Source organism: Oncorhynchus nerka, linkage group LG4 (genome assembly GCF_034236695.1).
Source record: "Oncorhynchus nerka isolate Pitt River linkage group LG4, Oner_Uvic_2.0, whole genome shotgun sequence".
NCBI classification, from domain to species: Eukaryota; Metazoa; Chordata; class Actinopteri; order Salmoniformes; family Salmonidae; genus Oncorhynchus; species Oncorhynchus nerka.
In genome coordinates, this window is record NC_088399.1 from 20684583 (window position 1) to 20706496 (window position 21914).

At 43.4% G+C, this 21914-nt stretch overlaps 1 protein-coding gene across 10 annotated transcripts in view; it reads left to right on the plus strand.

The window, feature by feature from the left end:
• Positions 1-21914, plus strand: part of LOC115120378 (F-BAR domain only protein 2-like) — an 84614-nt gene that overhangs the window by 14287 nt on the left and 48413 nt on the right. For 9 of the 10 annotated variants that reach the window (XR_010463755.1, XM_065017344.1, XM_065017341.1 and 6 more), the window contains exons 2-3: positions 12084-12175; positions 21709-21783. Coding sequence is in view for 9 of the 10 variants with exons in the window: in XM_065017344.1 (XP_064873416.1) it covers positions 12084-12175; positions 21709-21783 (167 nt within the window). In the remaining variant the exon portion in view is untranslated. Of the gene's footprint in view, positions 1-12083; positions 12176-21175; positions 21261-21708; positions 21784-21914 lie in introns of those variants that run through there. The other variant, XM_065017343.1, reaches the window with a different exon arrangement.

A 21914-nucleotide genomic window follows, 5' to 3' on the forward strand; every position in this document is an offset into this window, starting at 1 on the left:
GGCAGACATTCTGTAATCACAGGACCATCGGCAGGCAGACATTCTGTAATCACAGGACCATCGGCAGGCAGACATTCTGACGGTCTTATAAAGGCATCTTGGTTTACACATGTTGTGAAAAGAGCTGAAGTTGTTAAACAATTTGTATGTTGATGTAGTGCCCATCACTTACTAATGTTTAAACCTCTGTGTTGAAAAGTTGTGTTTTTACTGCTGTCCCAGACAAGTTTTTGTTTTTATCTACTCAACGCTTGTTTCTGACCGGGTTAAAGACTCAATCTGAGGGCTTCTAATCTCATTTTTGAGCAGTCCCAGATGTTTTCAAACAGGTTTGATTTTATTGACACAATCGGCAATGCTCTTGTGTGAGATGTGCAATGAAAAGTTTTCAGAACGTGATCATCAATAGCCAGTGAGAGCTGGCCAGAGAAGAAGCCAGTGAGATGCTGACGTTGTATCACATCACCCAGAATGTGTAGACTCTGGAGCAGGAGCTATGACTACTACTAGTATGTGTATTGTACTTGCCTTTAACCAAAGTGTCAAATCGTTACAGCTCTGAAGTTCACAAGCAATGTTATTCAATTCAAAACGTTGGCTAGATCTTTCAACTCTGTATGGCAAGCGTGAATGTCTAACTGAACCTTTATGAGGCTGCTTTGAGCCACAGCTCGTAGCTACGTTAAATCGTATCACATCATTGTTTGGTATAGAGAATCCTCACGACCAAGTGAAGAATCGTATTATGTGTGACACGTCTGTGCCAGATGGTTAGCTTGCGCAACACTATGTTGGCAACACAAAACAACTACAGGAAAGACAGTTGTTCAATGTGAGAGGCTCAGTGATTTTGAAAGTCCTGTAGTGTACACTGGGCTTTTCTGCCACCACAGAAACGGACCCTGGGCTTGTTCTAACATGAGCACCTGCGAATCTAAGGCCATGTTTGTGCTGCTGTTGTGGGAGTGGTAGCGAAGCAGCCTTTAATTTGCATGAAATTAACATGGAATTGCTCATATTAATATATGTTATCAGAATTACGCTTTGACTCAGCTTTTTCACTTTAAAATGTATGCCAAACAAAAGCCATTGATTTCATATAGGGCTGTCCCCTACGTAAAAAATAATTGGTCAACCGAAAGTCGTCTGTTCTTTCTTCGACTAACTGCCTAACAACCAAACAATCGATCAGTTGACTAATTGCAGTCAGCCCTAATTTCAAAGTTGAATTCTATGCTCAAGGACTACCTTAAAACAATTTCCACAGAAACATGTACTATAACTCATTTAGTGGAAGAACTGTGCAGATGCAAACTTTGGAAACAGAATTACGGCAAAATCTCTCGCGGTTTTTATGTGATCCCATTTTCCAATAACTCTTATCAGCTCTGAATTAAGATTCAAAGATGTCTTTCAAAGAAGGGGGTGTCTGCTATGACATGGCACCTTGTGTTTTGAAAAAAATCTGTTTTGGTTATTAAACTAGGCCTGCAGGAGGTGAAGTGGATTTAAACCCGGTAACAGAATTACATCATGGGTCTGTGGTCTGTACAACACAGAAATGCATAATTATGGATATGAATGTCATTTCTCTTCATGTTTTAATACGTTTGGGCATCGCAGTAGAGTGCAGTACAATACAGCACAATATACTGTACTATACTATATTTGTCTATACTGGACTGTACTCTAATGTGCTCTGCATACTGTACTGTGCTATCCAAACTTGTGAAACATGTGTTTATGATGGGTTCATATTTGGTCCGGTCCATCTGTAGACATTAACATCAAGGGTGGACTGACCAAATTTCAATGACTTTTCAACGTCCATGGATGTTAGGAAATGGAAAGAGGAGGCTCATGGGTAGGTGTCAGTAAGAACTGGGAGAGGCTGTCCAGACTGTTTTAAGACTGGAAGAGGGGAAGAACATGTTATGAGCTGAACACTATGCCAGTGGAAGGGAAGACGGTAGCAAGTCACCCAACTGGTTTGTGACTTCCCATAGTAGCCAATTCAGTTGCAGTAATTCCGTAACTGATTTGGTAACATAATTACGAGTTTTAATTACGTAATTCATAAAAAGTAATATCACTATAACTAATTGGTAGGTCTACCATTACTTGTTACTTCTGTGAACTTTCAATACCCTCACTTCTCACGAGGGAGAGAAATGAGAAAATATCTTCAAGATATGTGGGGTTTAGGTAAAGGTAAACAATTTCTCAAACTAATATGTGTTGATATTAGTTGACATGGGTCTTTACGTCAACATTATTTTGATACCGTAAGACTTTAATGTAGATGTTTTCTAATTTCCTAAAAATAAAGACTAATGACTTTCATTTTAAACTCAATTTGATGTGCTCCTATGAACCTCACATGTTGGTGCTCATGGGTCCTTTTTAAAAAGTTTTTTTTTTCCGTTTCTCCCCAATTTCATTATATCCAATTATCTTGGCGGACTCGGGAGAGGCGAAGGTTGAGAGCCATGCATCCTCCAAAACATGACCTGCCAAGCTTCACTGCTTCTTGACACACTGCTTGCTTAGCCAGCCGCACCAATGTGTCGGAGGAAACACAGTCCAACTGACAACCAAGTCAGCTTGCAGGCGCCTGGCACGCCACAAGGAGTCACTACGATGAGACAAGGAAATCCCGGCCGGCCAAACCCTCCCCTAACCCGGACGATGTTGGGTCAATTGCGATTCAGGTGGCATTCTGTCCCTGCTCTTCCAAAGAGAAAGTTATGCATTTTTTTGTTCACTGCAGCAATAGAGCGGTGTTTGAACAAGGGCTTCGTACATTTTGTACAGACAAGGATGTTTTTCCATATCCTTCACTTGGTCAGTGTGGGACTGTCCACCTGGGTTTCAAGTACCGTTTGTCAACTGCTCTAAGGCTTCTTTTGGGTTCGTCACTGAATCACTTTCCACTACTGAAGAATCTCTGATCTGATGTTATCTGATCTAAATGTACACAAAAACAAGAGAATGCTCCTGGCCAAGCTCTAGCCTAGCGAGAGCGAAGAGAACCGGAGATTGCATTCTTGGCCTCTTTATGGGGCAATATTTATTTACACAGTGATGGGCATTGATGATTCAGGGAGTTGCCAAGGACTGTAGCTCTATTTATTTTCATGTGAAAAATAAACCATGTTTTGTTTTTCCACATCTTACGAATCAAATCATGAAATTTGGACGAAGATTCATCTTCTTTTCTGCTGGCTAATGTGCTCATTAGTCTGGTTGCTATTGCTAATTTTCTCTTATTTTAATTTGTCTGAGTTTCAAAGCTACCCTTTTCTGGTCCGGGGCTATAGTTCTGCTCTATGCACAGCAATTTCCTGTTTTCCTTTGTTTTCACTTGCAAAATCCATTTTATTCGCCATTGTGTACATTTCATGCTTGGCTCAAATGGTTGCTGCTATTGATGCTATTTCCCATAAATCAAATTTAGCATCATTTGTTTGACCTAAAGCAAACAGAACAATTAACACAATGTTAGTGTTGCTCAGACAGATAATTGCTAAGACCAGAGAGAAAAGCCACAGGCCACCTCTTGTTAACTAAAGCACGTTTTGTGACTGGAATTAGTGTAATCATCAGAGTTCAGTTCTGTACTGTCTCTCTCACAAGGCATTGCCAAACCACAGTACCACGAGGTTTGGTACATACATACGCGTGCACACACGTGCACACACACAGTAGGTAGAGAAAAGGTATACTGTAGCGTTATAGCAGTAGGAGGGCAAAGTGGAATAGACAAGTTCTAATCCCATCCATTTACATAAGCAGCAATTCATCCATAAAGTAATAACATCCACAGGATATGGAAAGTTGTAGTCTTATTGCTGACTACATGTGGTTATATTGGCATAGAATGGATGCCTCTTATTGGCATAGAACCCTGGCATAGAATGGCCTCTTCACAGGACATGGAGCAGCGTGGTGGTTGTTCCTCCCAGCCTTCAGTTAGATTTAGGATTCTGTCATAGACCTTAGTGTTGTGGACATAGGAGGGGTAGGACATTTTGATACACTACCGTTCAAAAGTTTGGGGTCACTTAGAAATGTCCTTGTTTTCCATGAAAACATACATGAAATGAGTTACAAAATGAATAGTAAATATAGTCAAGATGTTGACAAGGTTATAAATAATGATTTTTAATTGAAATAATAATTGTGTCCTTCAAACTTTCCTTTTGTCAAAGAATCCTCCATTTGCAGCAATTACAGCCTTGTAGATCTTTGACATTCTAGTTGTCAATTTGTTGAGGTAATCTGAAGAGATTTCACCCCATGCTTCCTGAAGCACCTCCCACAAGTTGGACTGGCTTGATGACGTACCATACGGTCAAGCTGCTCCCACAAAAGGGTTGAGATCCAGTGACTGTGCTGGCCACTCCATTATAGACAGAATACCAGCTGACTGCTTCTTCCCTAAATAGCTCTTGCATAGTTTGGAGCTGTGCTTTGGGTCATTGTCCTGTTGTAGGAAGAAATTGGCTCCAATTAAGCGCCGTCCACAGGGTATGGCGTTGCAAAATGGAGTGATAGTCTTCCTTCTTCAAGATCCCTTTTACCTTGTAGAAACCTCCCACTTTACCACCACCAAAGCCTCCCCAGGCCATCACATTGCCTCCACCATGCTTGACAGATGGAGTCAGGCGCTCCTCCAGCATCTTTTAATTTTTTCTGCGTCTCACGAATGATCTTCTTTGTGATCCTAACACCTCCAACTTAGATTTGTCTGTCCATAACACTTTTTTCCAATCTTCCTCTGTCCAGTGTCTTTGTTCTTTTGGTCATCTTAATCTTTTCTTTCTTTGCCCAAATAGAGCGAATAAGCAAATAGAGGCCGGGGCCTCCCACTCCTCTTTCTATTCTGGTTAGAGCCAGTTTGTGCTGTTCTGGGAAGGGAGTAGTACACAGCATTGTACCAGATCTTCAGATTATTGGCAATGTCTGGCATGGAATCGGTGTGTAGGGTTATTGTCCTGTTGAAAAACAAATGATAGTCCCACCCACTAATCGCAAACCAGAGTGGATGGCATATCGCTGCAGAATGCTGTGGTAACCATGCTGGTTAAGTGTGCCTTGAATTCGAAATAAATCACAAACCATGTCACCAGCAAAGCACCCCAAGACCATCGCAACTCCTCCTCCATGCTTCACGGTGGGAACCACACATGTGGAGATCATCCGTTCACCTTCTCTGCGTCTGAATCATTTATTTGGACTGCAATTTCTGAGGCTGGTAACTTTAATGAACTTATCCTCTGCAGCAGAGGTAACTCTGGGTCATCCTTTCCTGTAGCGGTCCTCATGAGAGCCAGTTTCATCATAGCACTTGATGGTTTTTGCGACTGCACTTGAAGAAACTTTCAAAGTTCTTGAAATTTTCCAATTGACTGACCTTCATGTCTTAAAGTAATGATCGTCAATATGGACTTGTTTTTTTTACCAAATAGTCCTATCATCTGTATACCATCCCTACCTTGTCACAACACAACTGATTGGCTCAAACGCATTAAGGAAAGAAATTCCACAAATTAATGTTTAACAAGGCACACCTGTTAATTGAAATGCATTCCAGGTGACTACCTCATGAAGTTAGTTGAGAATGCCAAGAGTGTGCAAAGCTGTCATCAAGGCAAAGGGTTTCTACTTTGAAGAATCTAAAATATATTTAGCTTTATTTAACACTACCATATGTGTAATTTCAGTTATGTTTTCACTATTATTCTACAATGTATAAAATATTAAAAATAAAGAAAAACCCTTGAATGAGTAGGTGTGTGCAAACTCTTGGCTGGTACTGTGTATTTCCACATTGCGGTTGGAATAATATTGTGAAATATATGATAATGCCCTTTTTAGTGTAAGAGTTGTTTTAAAAGACCACCTGAAATTTCCGTTTATTTTGTTGGGATGGAGTTTTGGCCTGCATGGTGACATCAACATATATTGGTTAATAGTCCAATAAGAGAGTTCCACACCTCTCTGTCAATAACAGTTTTCTCCTCCCCACTAAGACCACTCCCAGACAGTCCTAGCTAAATTCTTTGCTAAGAAGCTATTTTTGTTTGACCATTTTAATTGAAAACAAAAACAATCACAGTAAGGTACTTAATTGTTACTGAAATGATTTGATATTGAGATAAAAAAAACTGCTGCATTTGACCTTTTAAGCAATGTCCAAACATGATTTAATAACTAACCACTTCCTTAGACGCTCTACAGAGAAGGTTCCAACATATTTCTTAATGTTTCCAAGAAAAGACTTGATGTAGTTTCTTGGTATCAACAAAAATGTAAATGTATTATACTCACAAAAGGCCCAGATTTGTCACATAGTTCCATGATGATGATGATTGACAAAGCAAGATTGATTTCCAGTAAGGATAAACCAATACCAAAGCAATTGATGGCAAAAAAGAACATTTGACAAAGGTAAATCAAAAGGTATACTCTACAAATGAGAGGTATTAAACGGTTGAAAACTGTATCTTGGGTGTCTTCTAAGCAGGTTCCATTTGCCTGTTCCAATCAAGAGTTCAACAGACACCATCTTGACTTTAAAGGAATAATCCACTCAAACTGTCTTTAGGTATTTTTTTTCATTAGTCTACTGTTGATACAGTCCCAAAATTGGTTTGCATGACAACAATCAAGTTTTCAAGATACAGCACTTTCAAGAAGCAAAGTGTACTGTTCCACATTTTTTGCTGACTAACAGAGAAGCATAGCAGCGCTCTAGCTATCCAGTCTTTTACGCCACATAGAAGTAGCATGAGGTTGTATTGTGGTATAAAAAATTAATGATGTTGTATTGTGGTATAAAAATAGCATGATGTTGTATTGTGGTATAAAAATAGCATGATGTTGTATTGTGGTATAAACATAGCATGATGTTGTATTGTGGTATAAAAATAGCATGATGTTGTATTGTGGTGTAAACATAGCATGTTGTGGTGTAAACATAGCATGTTGTATTGTCAGTAGTGAGCGATTAACACCCCCCCCATTTTTTTGACTCCAAGTGGTCTTGACTCAGAAAAGGTTGGTGACCACTGCTCTAGAGATATTACATCCAGAACTATGTGGGACACTGGGTTGAAGGAACTTGTAGTTTTCATTAAGCAAATATTCAACAGTTCAGCGCAGAAATGTGGTTATCAACCGTAATGACCATCAATTGCACGTGTTCTTTCCGGCTCCGACCACTAAGGTACAACATAAGGCTCTGACAGAGACGGATACACTTTTATGCCCGCAATGTTAGGTAAGGTACACTCAGACCGCTCATCAAAAACATCATTTTGACTGTTCATGACCTTTAAGTTACCGCTATCTCTCTCTCCGGCTCCCTCTCTCCTCCGGCTCTCTCTCTCTCCGGCTATCTCTCTCTCCGGCTCCCTCTCTCTCCGGCTCCCTCTCTCTCCGGCTCCCTCTCTCTCTGGCTCCCTCTCTCTCTCTGGCTCCCTCTCTCTCTCGGCTCCCTCTCTCTCCGGCTCCCTCTCTCTCCGGCTCCCTCTCTCTCCGGCTCCCTCTCTCTCCGGCTCCCTCTCTCTCCGGCTCCCTCTCTCTCCGGCTCCCTCTCTCGCTCTCTCTCTCTGGCTCCCTCGCTCTCTCTCTCTGGCTCCCTCGCTCTCTCTCTCTCTGGCTCCCTCGCTCTCTCTCTCTCCGGCTCCCTCTCTCTCCGGCTCCCTCTCTCTCCGGCTCCCTCTCTCTCCGGCTCCCTCTCTCTCTCCGGCTCTCTCTCGACTTCCGCTCTCGTTTTCTCTCTCTCAGCTCTCAGTTCTTGGGAATCTTTGAGCTCTTTGAATTGGACATTGTGAGCATCTCTCGTCTCACTCCACAGAGGCATGGATTGATATGCGCGCCCAACCCCTCCACATGTTATCTCTCACTGGGGTGGGGGGCACTGCATTCTTAAACAGGCCACTCACTGCCAGGCCAAGAGTAATGACTGAGTGGTCTTGAATTTCACAATGTGTGGTTAGAATATTAATCACTTGGTCAATGAATCTCCAAAGGGTGCATTTCAAGTCAAGAGCCATGTGGCACTTCTAGTACCACTCACTTCTTTATACTGTTCCCTTTTCAACTCTGAGTAGTGATATAACACAGCATGGTTGGTTTTCAGACTCAAAACCACGAAAGCTGTTGCCTTGTATAGAATGTGTATCTGTTCTTCACAAGTTGCTATGGGGCATTGTACTGGTGGGGTGGAAAAAGCCACAACGCCCAGACCTGTTTCCTGCCTATTTTATTTTATTTAGCTTTTGTATTGTATTTATTTTATATTGCTGCATTCCAAAAGCACAGCATATTAGCCCTTCCTGTTTGGAGTTTTATTTTGTCTCAGACTCTCTGTCTCTATTCCTCTGTCTGTTTCTCTCACTCCGTCTCTCACTCTCTGCAGCTTCCCTGGTATCTAGTTATTGCAGTCAGTGACTGAGGTCTGTGACAGCCATGGTCTGTACAGTAGTTAGCAGACGGGACAGAATTTGCAGCTGTTAGCCTAGGATAGCCTATGTGATGCATGCTGTGAGAGTCATGTGCTAAAGCTTATGTCACACTATTGATTATAGCCACAGAGCTGAGGCGTGGGCTGTGTCTGAAATAGAACCCTATTCCCTATAGTGCAATACTTTTTAGCAGAGCACTGTGCGGCCCTGGTCAAAAGTAGTGCACTATATAGGGAATAGAGTGCCATTTGGTATTTTTAATTTCGACAGTCTGGACTGTTTTCTAAATAACCACACTCTGTAATAGGAAGTCTATTCTATACCATTACTGTTCTGTCTGGCTGCAGGAAATGACTTTTCTGCTTTTCCTCTTTCTCTATTTTTTTCTTTGCCCTGCAAATATCTATCGTCATTTGCACCAGGCTGTAGGTTCGTTTGGCGTGACCCTCCCCTGACCTCTTGGATGAACCCATGTGTTAAATGCGCACAGCGGGTGTGATGATGTTGTATGGTACTGATACAAATTGCTGAGTGTGGAAGCGACCAGGAAGTGGTTGTGTGGCAGTCACGGGATGGTTCAGTTGACATGGTGAACCACAGCGTCCTGCCAGGGTCCCTTTATTCATCCCCTTGCTATTGTGTATCAAAGCTACTTTTGTAGCAGTCAGTCATTTGTACTGAAGTTATCATAGTACAGTAATACATTGATTGTGTTTCATAGTACAGTAATAACTATTGATTGTGTTTCATAGTACAGTAATAACTATTGATTGTGTTTCATAGTACAGTAATACATTGATTGTGTTTCATAGTACAGTAATACCTTGATTGTGTTTCATAGTACAGTAATAACTATTGATTGTGTTTCATAGTACAGTAATACCTTGATTGTGTTTCATAGTACAGTAATAACTATTGATTGTGTTTCATAGTACAGTAATACCTTGATTGTGTTTCATAGTACAGTAATAACTATTGATTGTGTTTCATAGTACAGTAATACCTTGATTGTGTTTCATAGTACAGTAATAACTATTGATTTGTGTTTCATAGTACAGTAATAACTATTGATTGTGTTTCATAGTACAGTAATACATTGATTGTGTTTCATAGTACAGTAATACATTGATTGTGTTTCATAGTACAGTAATACATTGATTGTGTTTCATAGTACAGTAATAACTATTGATTGTGTTTCATAGTACAGTAATACCTTGATTGTGTTTCATAGTACAGTAATAACTATTGATTGTGTTTCATAGTACAGTAATACCTTGATTGTGTTTCATAGTACAGTAATAACTATTGATTGTGTTTCATAGTACAGTAATACCTTGATTGTGTTTCATAGTACAGTAATAACTATTGATTGTGTTTCATAGTACAGTAATACATTGATTGTTTCATAGTACAGTAATACATTGATTGTGTTTCATAGTACAGTAATAACTATTGATTGTGTTTCATAGTACAGTAATAACTATTGATTGTGTTTCATAGTACAGTAATAACTATTGATTGTGTTTCATAGTACAGTAATAACTATTGATTGTGTTTCATAGTACAGTAATAACTATTGATTGTGTTTCATAGTACAGTAATAACTATTGATTGTTTCATAGTACAGTAATAACTATGGATTGTTTCATAGTACAGTAATAACTATGGATTGTGTAAATTATTAATGTAAGAGGAACTTTTGGTATTTGTTGGCTTGTGATCTTGTGATTTCCAGGGCCACATGCTAAAGAGGAAGTCAAAGGTTGAGTAGTTGTGGAATTAGTTTCCTGAGTTTCCCTTGAGTAGGCCTGATAAACCAGGTTGGAACCAGGTCAGTTACTATGCGCTTGCTCATTTCTTCCCCCTGTTGGACATACATAGGCTCTGCCACAGGGCAGCCCTTTGCTGCTGGAGGAAGTAGCCTCTAGGTATCAGCATGCTTCAGTTGGGCTGGAACTTGGCTAGGCCAACCAAACAAGTGTGCTCGTATACACCCTTAAAATACCTTTGCTTGAAAAACGAGAATAGTACTGTTTGTCCATTTTTGAGATGCTGTAGCCAGTCTACATTTCCTCAAAATAATCCGAATTAATCAAATATAACAAGAAATCTGTCATTAATTTTGGCGTTTTTACAGATTAGATCTTAGGCATGCAATTTTACATCTAAGATTTGGTGCAGTATTTCTCAATGAAAAAACTGCATAAAAACAAATTGGGCTTGTGACAGCAGAAGTCCAAAACAAACAAAAACGTCACAAAATGTCATCATAATATATGCAAAAATTCTTCTGAACTGTTTCTGGTGGGAAGCATGCGGACGCCTAAACTGATCTTAGGTCAGTTTTGTGTTTGACCTCATAATGTGTAGGAGTCGGATCAGGGCACTGTAAGGTATTCCTCAAACGACCTTTGAACTTCCCTAACTGCATAGCCTATGACTCAAACAGAGAGCCTGAGGTCAGGAAAACGAGTCTGAGTACCAGTCTGTTTAGCTGTCATTCCACTCCTGGCCATTCCTGTCATATTAAACAACTTTGGCATGACAAGGAGTGGAATGTGTGCTAAAGAGACTGGTACAGAAAAGCTGCTGTTTGTATTGTGGTTTGGTAAAGTTTGTGTATTTTGGCTCCGTGCAGTTTGTTGCGTATGTTGTCTCAGTGAAGTTAATATTTCTAAGGAAGGAGGTGAAGAGTAACAATCTAGTCTCAGTTCCAGTTTCTGTAGAACTAGGACAAGGAGGGATGTGGAACTCAACTCGAGATAAGTTCAACAGTTGAAGAGAAGCAACCTCTGGGAAGGGGCCAGAGGACTTAGGCAGGCTTGACAATACCAGTAATAGGAACAGACTGAGTTCCTGCCTAGCAACAGAGAACGAATGTTTATCTTGGACATGCAAGGAGGTGACTGCCTAGTCAGAAGGTATAAATATGTGCTTGTATGTTGTGCTTGCAGCTGAGGCACCCAGTGGGTTGAATAAACTTGGTTTTGGGTTTTTACTTAGGTTCTGAACAAACAAACACTAGCCAAACTTCAGACAGTTTTACACATGTCCATGGCATATGAATTATTGAGTGGTGGGTGGTGTATGCATTTTGTTATACCCACTGTTGCAACTGGACACCAATCCAGAGTAGTGATGGTTACTGCTACACAAACACACAGAATAGTGGTCTATAGTCAGTACTGTCACAATCTACAGTCTCTGACTGTTGAAGACCCATCTTCAACCTGCTCCATTAACGTTATTCAGGACATTCTGAGTTGTATAGGGATTGTAGAACAGTTCCAGGGAGCATAGAACCATATAGAGACCGTTGAAACCGTTTTAGGTAGCATAAAACCACATAGGGACCACATAGAGAGCATAGAACCGTACATGGATTGTTAGAACCATTGTAGGGACCATAGAAACATATAGGGAGCATTGTAGAACCTAAACACTATGGCCAGGATGACTATGGTGGACCAGTCGAGGCTGTTGGCGATGCAGACCTTGAGGAGGCTCATAGTGGAGAAGGCCAGGGCAGTAAAGCATGAAGGAAACACTTTCATCCTCGACCGGTTTTTCAGTTGACTAGGCTAATCATCTCTTCTTTTTTCCCCTCAGGGTGAAAAAAACAATGGATTTGATGTTCTCTACCACAACATGAAGCATGGTCAAATCTCCTCCAAGGAACTTACGGAGTTCATCAGAGAAAGGTAAGTTGTTGGTAGCCTGGTTCTGGATCTGTTTGTGCTGTGTCATGTGCTAACTATTATGTTTGTAACCAGGCTATGCCATTTGGTGTTTCCTTAGTTAAACCTCCACTCACCCTTGTTTTGAGGGTTCTGTTTAACCCAATGCTGTTCTCATCATAGAGGTGAATCCGAGACTTACTTTAAAAGTTACTCAACACCAATTTTTCTGGTTAACCTAAAAGTTGACCTTCCATTAAAGGTCATGCACAGTCAAATTGGGTCAGGTGTGGAGGATGCCAGCTGATGGTACAATCGATAAAGTGACAAATGCTGGCTCATTGGTAAAGCCCAATGTGAAAATGCCTTTCTTCCCCTTCGGTCAAAATAATGAGTTCAGGGGGAGCATCCTATTGGCCGAATGAGCCACATCACCCGTCCATAAATGTGCATACATTAGGGCTGGGCAGTATCCAGATTTTCATATTGTCATAACGTCCTTATCCCATCCCGGGATTTACAGTATTACCGGCTTAGTACACAAGGGGGGGGGGCAAACAAATCCTGACTAGTCTCCCGGTCCCTGCCGCATAAAAGCATCCCCGCAGCATGGTGCTGCCACCACCACACTTCACAGTAGGGATGGTATTGGCCAGGTGAAGACCCGTGCCTGGTTTCCTCCAGTCGTGACCCTTGACATTCAGGCCAAAGAGTTCAATCTTGGTTTCATCAGACCAGAGAATCTTGTTTCTCATGGTCTGAGAGTACTTTAGGTGCCTTTTGGCAAACTCCAAGCGGGCTGTCATGTGCCTTTTACTGTGGAGTGGCTTCCGTCTGGCCACTCTACCATAAAGGTCTGATTGGTAGAGTGCTGCAGAGATTGTTGTCCTTCTGGAAGATTCTCCCATCTACACAGAGGAACTCTGGACCTCTGTCCGAGTGATCGTCGGGTTGTTGGTCACCTCCCTGATCATGGCCCTTCTCCCCCGATTGCTCAGTGTGGCTGAGCGGCCAGCGCTAGGAAGAGTCTTGGTGGTTCCAGACTTCCTTTTAGGAATGATGGAGTTCACTTTGTCCTTGGGGACTTCAATGCTGCATAAATGTTTTGGTAACCTTTGACACAGTCCTGTCTTTGGAGCTCTATGGACAATTCCTTCGACCTCATGGCTTGGTTTTTGCCGTGACATGCATTGTCAACTGTGGGACCTTATATAGACAGGTGTGTTGCTTTCCAAATCATGTCCAATCAATTGAATTTACCACAGGTGGACTCCAATGAAGTTGTTGAAACATCTCAAGGATGATCAATGGAAACAGGATGCACCTGAGCTCAATGTCTAGTCTCATAGCAAAGGGTGTGAATACTTATGTTAGTAAGGTATTTCTGTTTATTTTTAATATATTTGCAAACATTTCTACAATTTTTTTGCTTAGTCTTTATGGGGTTTTGAATGTAGATTGAGGCATTTTTTAAATGTTATTTCACAATTTTAGAGTAAGGTTGTAATGTAGCTAATGTGGAAAATGTGAAGGTCTGAATACTTTCCAAATTCACTCCACAGTATAAAGGGAATCCTTATTTGCCTACCAATCAATGGTCTCCCACGGCATAGGGGTTGGTTCACTGTCTTCCATGCCGATAAGTGTTGCCAATTTAGTCACTTTGTGGCTATATTAAGAACGTTTTCAGACCGCTCCAGTGACTTATTGTTAAGAGTAGTGACAAATTCTACTTTTCAGGCTCTGCCTTTGGGGAGTTTTGCCACCTAAAGTTTCTGTGGTTTTAATAGCATTTAGCAACTTTTCCCACTCAATTCTGCTGCAAATGAGAGTGGGAGAAGTCACAGCAACGGCACACACACAGGCAGAGAAGCACAAGGGGAGGGGTGTGAGGCGGAAGAGGGGGCGAAGATGCTATATATTTCTCTGTGTTATGTGTTTGAGGATACAGTATCTGTTCTGTAACTGATTGATTGATCTGTTTTGCTCTTCTCAGTTGTATAACTTAGCAAGCTAGTTACAGTAGCACTCACAGGTAGAATTGAAGATAGCTAAGCTAACTAGCACTCCCAGAACACCCAGATTTGAAGACCGGAAGGCTACATCCAGACATAGTATGTGCTTATCAAATCACCAGTTGGCAACCCATCCCCTATGGGATTAATTAACACATAACAAACATTACAATAATTCACTATGATAATTGAGTGTTAAAATTCTGAATCATGATGTTAAATTTGATACATTTGTCGATCTCTTTTTTTTTTATGATTTAAAAAAAAAAACTTTATTTAACTAGGCAAGTCAGTTAAGAACAAATTCGTATTTACAATGACTGCCTACCAAGAGACAAAAGGCCTCCTGCGGGGATGGGGGCTCTCCAGCCGTAGACCGGGAATCCAGTTCATGCTGAATGGCCTACAAGTAAACACAGGAGTATGTGACGGGGCAATTATGAGCGTGTCAATCAGAGGTCATTATAATATTGTTTTTCACTCTGGTTGCACATTTAACATGCTGATAGAAATGAGGTAAAACTGATGAGTTTCCCTGCATTAATGTCCCCGGCCACTAGGAGCGCCCCCTCTGGATGAACTTTTTCCTGTTTGCTTATGGTGGAATACAGCTCATTGAGTGCGGTCTTAGTGCCAGCGTCTGCGGTGGTACAAAAAATATAGATGTAAACTCTCTTGGTAAATAGTGCGGTCTACAGCTTATTATGAGATACACTACCTCAGGCGAGGTAAAACCTTGAGACTTCCTTAGATTTCGTGCACCAGCTGTTTACAAATATGCATATGCCACCGCCCCTTGTCTTACCAGAGGCCACTGTTCTATCCTGCCGAAAAATCTTAAAACCAGCCAGCTGTATGTTAATCATGTCGTTGTTCAGCCACTACTCATAGAAACATAAGATACAGTTTTTAAATGTCCCGTTGGTAGGATATACGTGCTCGTAGTTCATCTGTTTTATTATCGAGTGATTGTACATAGCAACTTCCGGGTTGGAGCGAGCGGTCGCATCTGCACTCGGTCCGCAGGTAGTATTACATTTCATTACGTTTCATTATAGTACAACGGTTTGATTTGTCTAATCTTAGCAATTTTTCTTCTTAGCTAGCTACATAGTCGTCTTTGTATCATAGATAATTGCGTAATTATCGTATTTCGTCGTCCTAACGCAGTCTACACCGCCCTGCAGCTAGCTAGCTAGCTAACGTCTACCGTTAGCTAGTCCACCGTCTACCGATTAGCAGCACAACTTACACTCAACTGAACGACTTGATTAGTGTAGTGTTGTCTTTGCTGTCTTCGTATCCAAGATAATTGTGTAGTTTAGAGTGTGTAGTTTTAGAGTGATTATCTTAATTTACCGAGGTTAGCTAGCCAGCTATTCGTCGTCCTTAACGTAACAGAACTTCCGCACTCAACAATCCGGTCGCATTTCGCTTCGCTCCACAGGTAGTATCACATTTTTCATTTCATTACAGTACAACGGCTTGATTTGTTTGATCGTAGCTAGCTACATAGCTAGCTACATAGCCGTCTTTGTATCAAAGATAATTGTGTAGTCTTGAGCGATTTCCTAGGTTAGCTAGCCAGCTATTGCCGTTCTTTTTAACGCAACGTAACGTAAATCAACACTGCTAGCTAGCCAGCTAGCCCCGAATAGCAGCACAGTAGCACAGTAGAAACCATTACACTCAACGGAACGACTTGATTAGTGTAGTGTCAACAACGCAGCCTCTGCCAGCTAGCCTACTTCAGCAGTACTGTATCATTTTAATCATTTTAGTCAATAAGATTCTTGCTACGTAAGCTTAACTTTCTGAACACTCGAGACGTGTAGTCCACTTGTCATTCCAATCTCCTTTGCATTAGCGTAGCCTCTTGTGTAGCCTGTCAACTATGTGTCTGTCTATCCCTGTTCTCTCCTCTCTGCACAGACCATACAAACGCTCCACACCGCGTGGCCGCGGCCACCCTAATCTGGTGGTCCCAGCGCGCACGACCCACGTGGAGTTCCAGGTCTCCGGTAGCCTCTGGAACTGCCGATCTGCGGCCAACAAGGCAGAGTTCATCTCAGCCTATGCCTCCCTCCAGTCCCTCGACTTCTTGGCACTGACGGAAACATGGGTCACCACAGACAACACAGCTACTCCTACTGCTCTCTCTTCGTCTGCCCACGTGTTCTTGCACACCCCGAGAGCTTCTGGTCAGCGGGGTGGTGGCACCGGGATCCTCATCTCTCCCAAGTGGTCATTCTCTCTTTCTCCCCTTACCCATCTGTCTATCGCCTCCTTTGAATTCCATGCTGTCACAGTTACCAGCCCTTTCAAGCTTAACATCCTTATCATTTATCGCCCTCCAGGTTCCCTCGGAGAGTTCATCAATGAGCTTGATGCCTTGATAAGCTCCTTTCCTGAGGACGGCTCACCTCTCACAGTTCTGGGCGACTTTAACCTCCCCACGTCTACCTTTGACTCATTCCTCTCTGCCTCCTTCTTTCCACTCCTCTCCTCTTTTGACCTCACCCTCTCACCTTCCCCCCCTACTCACAAGGCAGGAAATACGCTCGACCTCATCTTTACTAGATGCTGTTCTTCCACTAACCTCATTGCAACTCCCCTCCAAGTCTCCGACCACTACCTTGTATCCTTCTCCCTCTCGCTCTCATCCAACACTTCCCACACTGCCCCTACTCGGATGGTATCGCGCCGTCCCAACCTTCGCTCTCTCTCCCCGCTACTCTCTCCTCTTCCATCCTATCATCTCTTCCCTCTGCTCAAACCTTCTCCAACCTATCTCCTGATTCTGCCTCCTCAACCCTCCTCTCCTCCCTTTCTGCATCCTTTGACTCTCTATGTCCCCTATCCTCCAGGCCGGCTCGGTCCTCCCCTCCCGCTCCGTGGCTCAACGACTCATTGCGAGCTCACAGAACAGGGCTCCGGGCAGCCGAGCGGAAATGGAGGAAAACTCGCCTCCCTGCGGACCTGACATCCTTTCACTCCCTCCTCTCTACATTTTCCTCTTCTCTCTCTGCTGCTAAAGCCACTTTCTACCACTCTAAATTCCAAGCATCTGCCTCTAACCCTAGGAAGCTCTTTGCAACCTTCTCCTCCCTCCTGAATCCTCCTCCCCTCCCCCTCCTCCCTCTCTGCAGATGACTTCGTCAACCATTTTGAAAAGAAGGTCGACGACATCCGATCCTCGTTTGCTAAGTCAAACGACACCGCTGGTTCTGCTCACTGCCCTACCCTGTGCTCTGACCTCTTTCTCCCCCCTCTCTCCAGATGAAATCTCGCGTCTTGTGACGGCCGGCCGCCCAACAACCTGCCCGCTTGACCCTATCCCCTCCCCTCCTCTCTTCTCCAGACCATTTCCGGAGACCTTCTCCCTTACCTCACCTCGCTCATCAACTCATCCCTGACCGCTGGCTACGTCCCTTCCGTCTTCAAGAGAGCGAGAGTTGCACCCCTTCTGAAAAAACCTACACTCGATCCCTCCGATGTAAACAACTACAGACCAGTATCCCTTCTTTCTTTTCTCTCCAAAACTCTTGAACGTGCCGTCCTTGGCCAGCTCTCCCGCTATCTCTCTCAGAATGACCTTCTTGATCCAAATCAGTCAGGTTTCAAGACTAGTCATTCAACTGAGACTGCTCTTCTCTGTATCACGGAGGCGCTCCGCACTGCTAAAGCTAACTCTCTCTCCTCTGCTCTCATCCTTCTAGACCTATCGGCTGCCTTCGATACTGTGAACCATCAGATCCTCCTCTCCACCCTCTCCGAGTTGGGCATCTCCGGCGCGGCCCACGCTTGGATTGCGTCCTACCTGACAGGTCGCTCCTACAAGGTGGCGTGGCGAGAATCTGTCTCCTCACCACGTGCTCTCACCACTGGTGTCCCCCAGGGCTCTGTTCTAGGCCCTCTCCTATTCTCGCTATACACCAAGTCACTTGGCTCTGTCATAACCTCACATGGTCTCTCCTATCATTGCTATGCAGACGACACACAATTAATCTTCTCCTTTCCCCCTTCTGATGATCAGGTGGCGAATCGCATCTCTGCATGTCTGGCAGACATATCAGTGTGGATGACGGATCACCACCTCAAGCTGAACCTCGGCAAGACGGAGCTGCTCTTCCTCCCGGGGAAGGACTGCCCGTTCCATGATCTCGCCATCACGGTTGACAACTCCATTGTGTCCTCCTCCCAGAGCGCTAAGAACCTTGGCGTGATCCTGGACAACACCCTGTCGTTCTCAACTAACATCAAGGCGGTGGCCCGTTCCTGTAGGTTCATGCTCTACAACATCCGCAGAGTACGACCCTGCCTCACACAGGAAGCGGCGCAGATCCTAATCCAGGCACTCGTCATCTCCCGTCTGGATTACTGCAACTCGCTGTTGGCTGGGCTCCCTGCCTGTGCCATTAAACCCCTACAACTCATCCAGAACGCCGCAGCCCGTCTGGTGTTCAACCTTCCCAAGTTCTCTCACGTCACCCCGCTCCTCCGCTCTCTCCACTGGCTTCCAGTTGAAGCTCGCATCCGCTACAAGACCATGGTGCTTGCCTACGTAGCTGTGAGGGGAACGGCACCTCAGTACCTCCAGGCTCTGATCAGGCCCTACACCCAAACAAGGGCACTGCGTTCATCCACCTCTGGCCTGCTCGCCTCCCTACCACTGAGGAAGTACAGTTCCCGCTCAGCCCAGTCAAAACTGTTCGCTGCTCTGGCCCCCCAATGGTGGAACAAACTCCCTCACGACGCCAGGACAGCGGAGTCAATCACCACCTTCCGGAGACACCTGAAACCCCACCTCTTTAAGGAATACCTAGGATAGGATAAAGTAATCCCTCTCACCCCCCTTAAAAGATTTAGATGCACTACTGTTCCACTGGATGTCATAAGGTGAATGCACCAATTTGTAAGTCGCTCTGGATAAGAGCGTCTGCTAAATGACTTAAATGTTTGTAAATGTACATTGGCTAATAGGACCGATGGTAAAAGTAGATTACCCACTCAGCGACGGATCCTTACAAGGCACCTGGACCCTCTTCCACGATATTGCTGTCTTTTCCTCCTGCAAATGATGGGGATGAGGGCCTTGTCAGGTGTCTGGAGTAAATCCTTCCCGTCCGACTCGTTGAAGAAGAATTCCTCCAGTACGGGGTGAGTTATCGCTGCCCTGATATCAAGAAGCAATTTTTGGTCATAAGACACAGTGGGAGAAATATTATATACAAAATAAGTTACAAATAACACAAAAAAACATGCACAATTGATTATGGGATCGTAAAACGGCAGCCATCTCCTTCGGCGCAATTATTATACCAGGAGCCAACAGTTTGATTAATCCAACCTAAGGAAATCCAGTCCCCTTTCAGCTCTCCTTAACAGAGAGAATGAACTGTGGAACGAGCATGTGGTGTAGCCTACTCTTCCAGGCTTAGGCCTGATTAGGCCACCTGCACACCTGAACACTCCATAGCCTGTAAAACTCCTTGGCAGTGGACTGCATACCTGTAGCCTCTCAGCCATAATAAGGAGCTTAATCATACCTCCTTTAGAATTCCTCTCACGCCTTGATGTCTTTCATTGTGTTTGAGGTCTATTTTTATAACCTCGTCTGCTCAAGGTCTCCTGTTGGAATTCAGGATGGGCTGGCCCACACAAAAATGTGCTCATCACTCAAACAGACACTGCATTTACCACACTATGTTTTGCCACAGACTGTAAATATTAGGCTACCACACAAACAGGAAAGTTTCCACAGCTTGCAGTTTGCTTTGACACTGTGGGTAAGGAAGCTCCTGTTAGTGGAGGCGTAGACTTGTCCTATAGCGTCTTTTTTTCCAGTCTGTGGTGTAGATTGGTTATTACTGCATTGTCGGAACTAGAAGCACAAGCATTTCGCTACACTCGCATTAACATCTGCTAACCATGTGTATGTGACAAATAAAATTTGATTTGATTAGATGGGTCACAGGTAGCTTACTAGCTTACATCTCAGGGTTAGGCCTATATCGTTACTGTTCGCTGTAACTGACACTCAACTTGCACACCTACCTACCCATCAGTGGCGCAGCGGTCTAAGGCACTGCATCTCAGTGCTAGAGGCGTCACTACAGATCTGGTTCGATTCCAGGCTGTATCACAGCAGGCCGTGATTGGGAGTCCCATAGGGCAGTGCACCATTGGCCCAGCATTGGCCGGGGTAGGCCATCATTGTAATTAATAATTTGTTCTTAACTAATTTGCCATGTTAAATAAATGTTCAATAAAATTTTAAAAATCTGAATCTGTGTTCCCATGGTTTTCTGTGTCCCTTTTGAGGAAGTCTCATACCTCAGAAACGTTGCATTGTGGCTCCCTCTGGTGGCCAGAAACGGACCATGCACCTACAGTACTGTACCATGTGTTTTATATAGGCCTACTGTAACACACAGCCAATATTTGTCCTGCAGGCAGTTGTTCACTAGCATCTATATAAGTCAAATAGAAATAGATTTGAGCGGCGCTTCGTCTGTAACGTTGAATCTGTGAGTGTTTTGAGTGTGAAGTGGAGCAGGCAGGTCTGTGTTAGGAGGGGAGAGCTGTCTTGGCCAAGAGTGTATTTACACACTTGGAGAGCTTTTACTCTGGAGTTATGGGTGTGTGTTCAGGGGGAGAAGCCTATGGGCCGAATGAACCACGTCACCTGTTCATAAATGTTCATATACCAATGGGAATCCTTATTTGCCTTTAGTTGTGGTTTTGGGAACTGGACGATGTAATTTTCCTGTGATGAGGGTGTTACAAATGATGATTGCAATAAGGATGACAAACCATGGTAACTTGCCATGGTAACCTGTCAAGAAGAACTTATACAAACCTTTGGTAGAGTTCCGCTGCATCTACACTGATATCAGTTAGTAAAGTGAGATAGAAGCCATGTTAAGGTTAAGTAAATCACATATGCATTATTCAGGCCTCCACTAAAACAATGATTTAAGATTTTACTTCTGTCACTTCCATGCAGGAGAATGTGGGGATGGCGAGTGATGGGATGGCGAGTGATGGGATGGCGAGTGATGGGATGGCGAGTGATGGGATGGCGAGTGATGGTGAGGGATGGGAGGGAATCTCTACTCTGTGCTTCGACACTACACTAAATGGGAGACCTTGATGAACAGAGCTCTCCACTTGGTTGGGCTTTGCTTTGACTAATACTCAGACTGACTAACACTCAAACGTTTATGTTCCAAGTGTTTGTGAGTGTTCAGTGGGTGTGGAGTTGTCTTGGGCCTTGACTTACATGTATAGTACTTGTTGTAAACACTCAATGGAACCCCTTCCAACCGGTAGATGATTTGAGGGTTTTAGTGCTGTGTTGATGGATTTATTATGGTTGACCTGATTCACTAGAGGAAAGTTGAATCACAAATGTCCCTCGTCAAAAGTAGTGTGCTATATAGAGAATAGGGTGTCATTTGGAACGCATAATGAATGAGGTTACTGATTCAATAGGTAAAAATGATTAAGGTAATGACGTTCTGTGCTTTGACCCTCTAGGGCTACCATAGAAGAGGTCTATGCCAGGTCAATGACCAAACTTGCCAAGTCAGCTGGTAACTTCTCTCAGCTCGGGTAAGACACACACACACACACACACACACACACACACACACGCTCGTGCGTCAGGTGAAAAGAGAAGTTTGTGTCCTATACCAACCCTCCCTATTTAATGATAAGACCAGTCTTCACAGAATGAATGATCT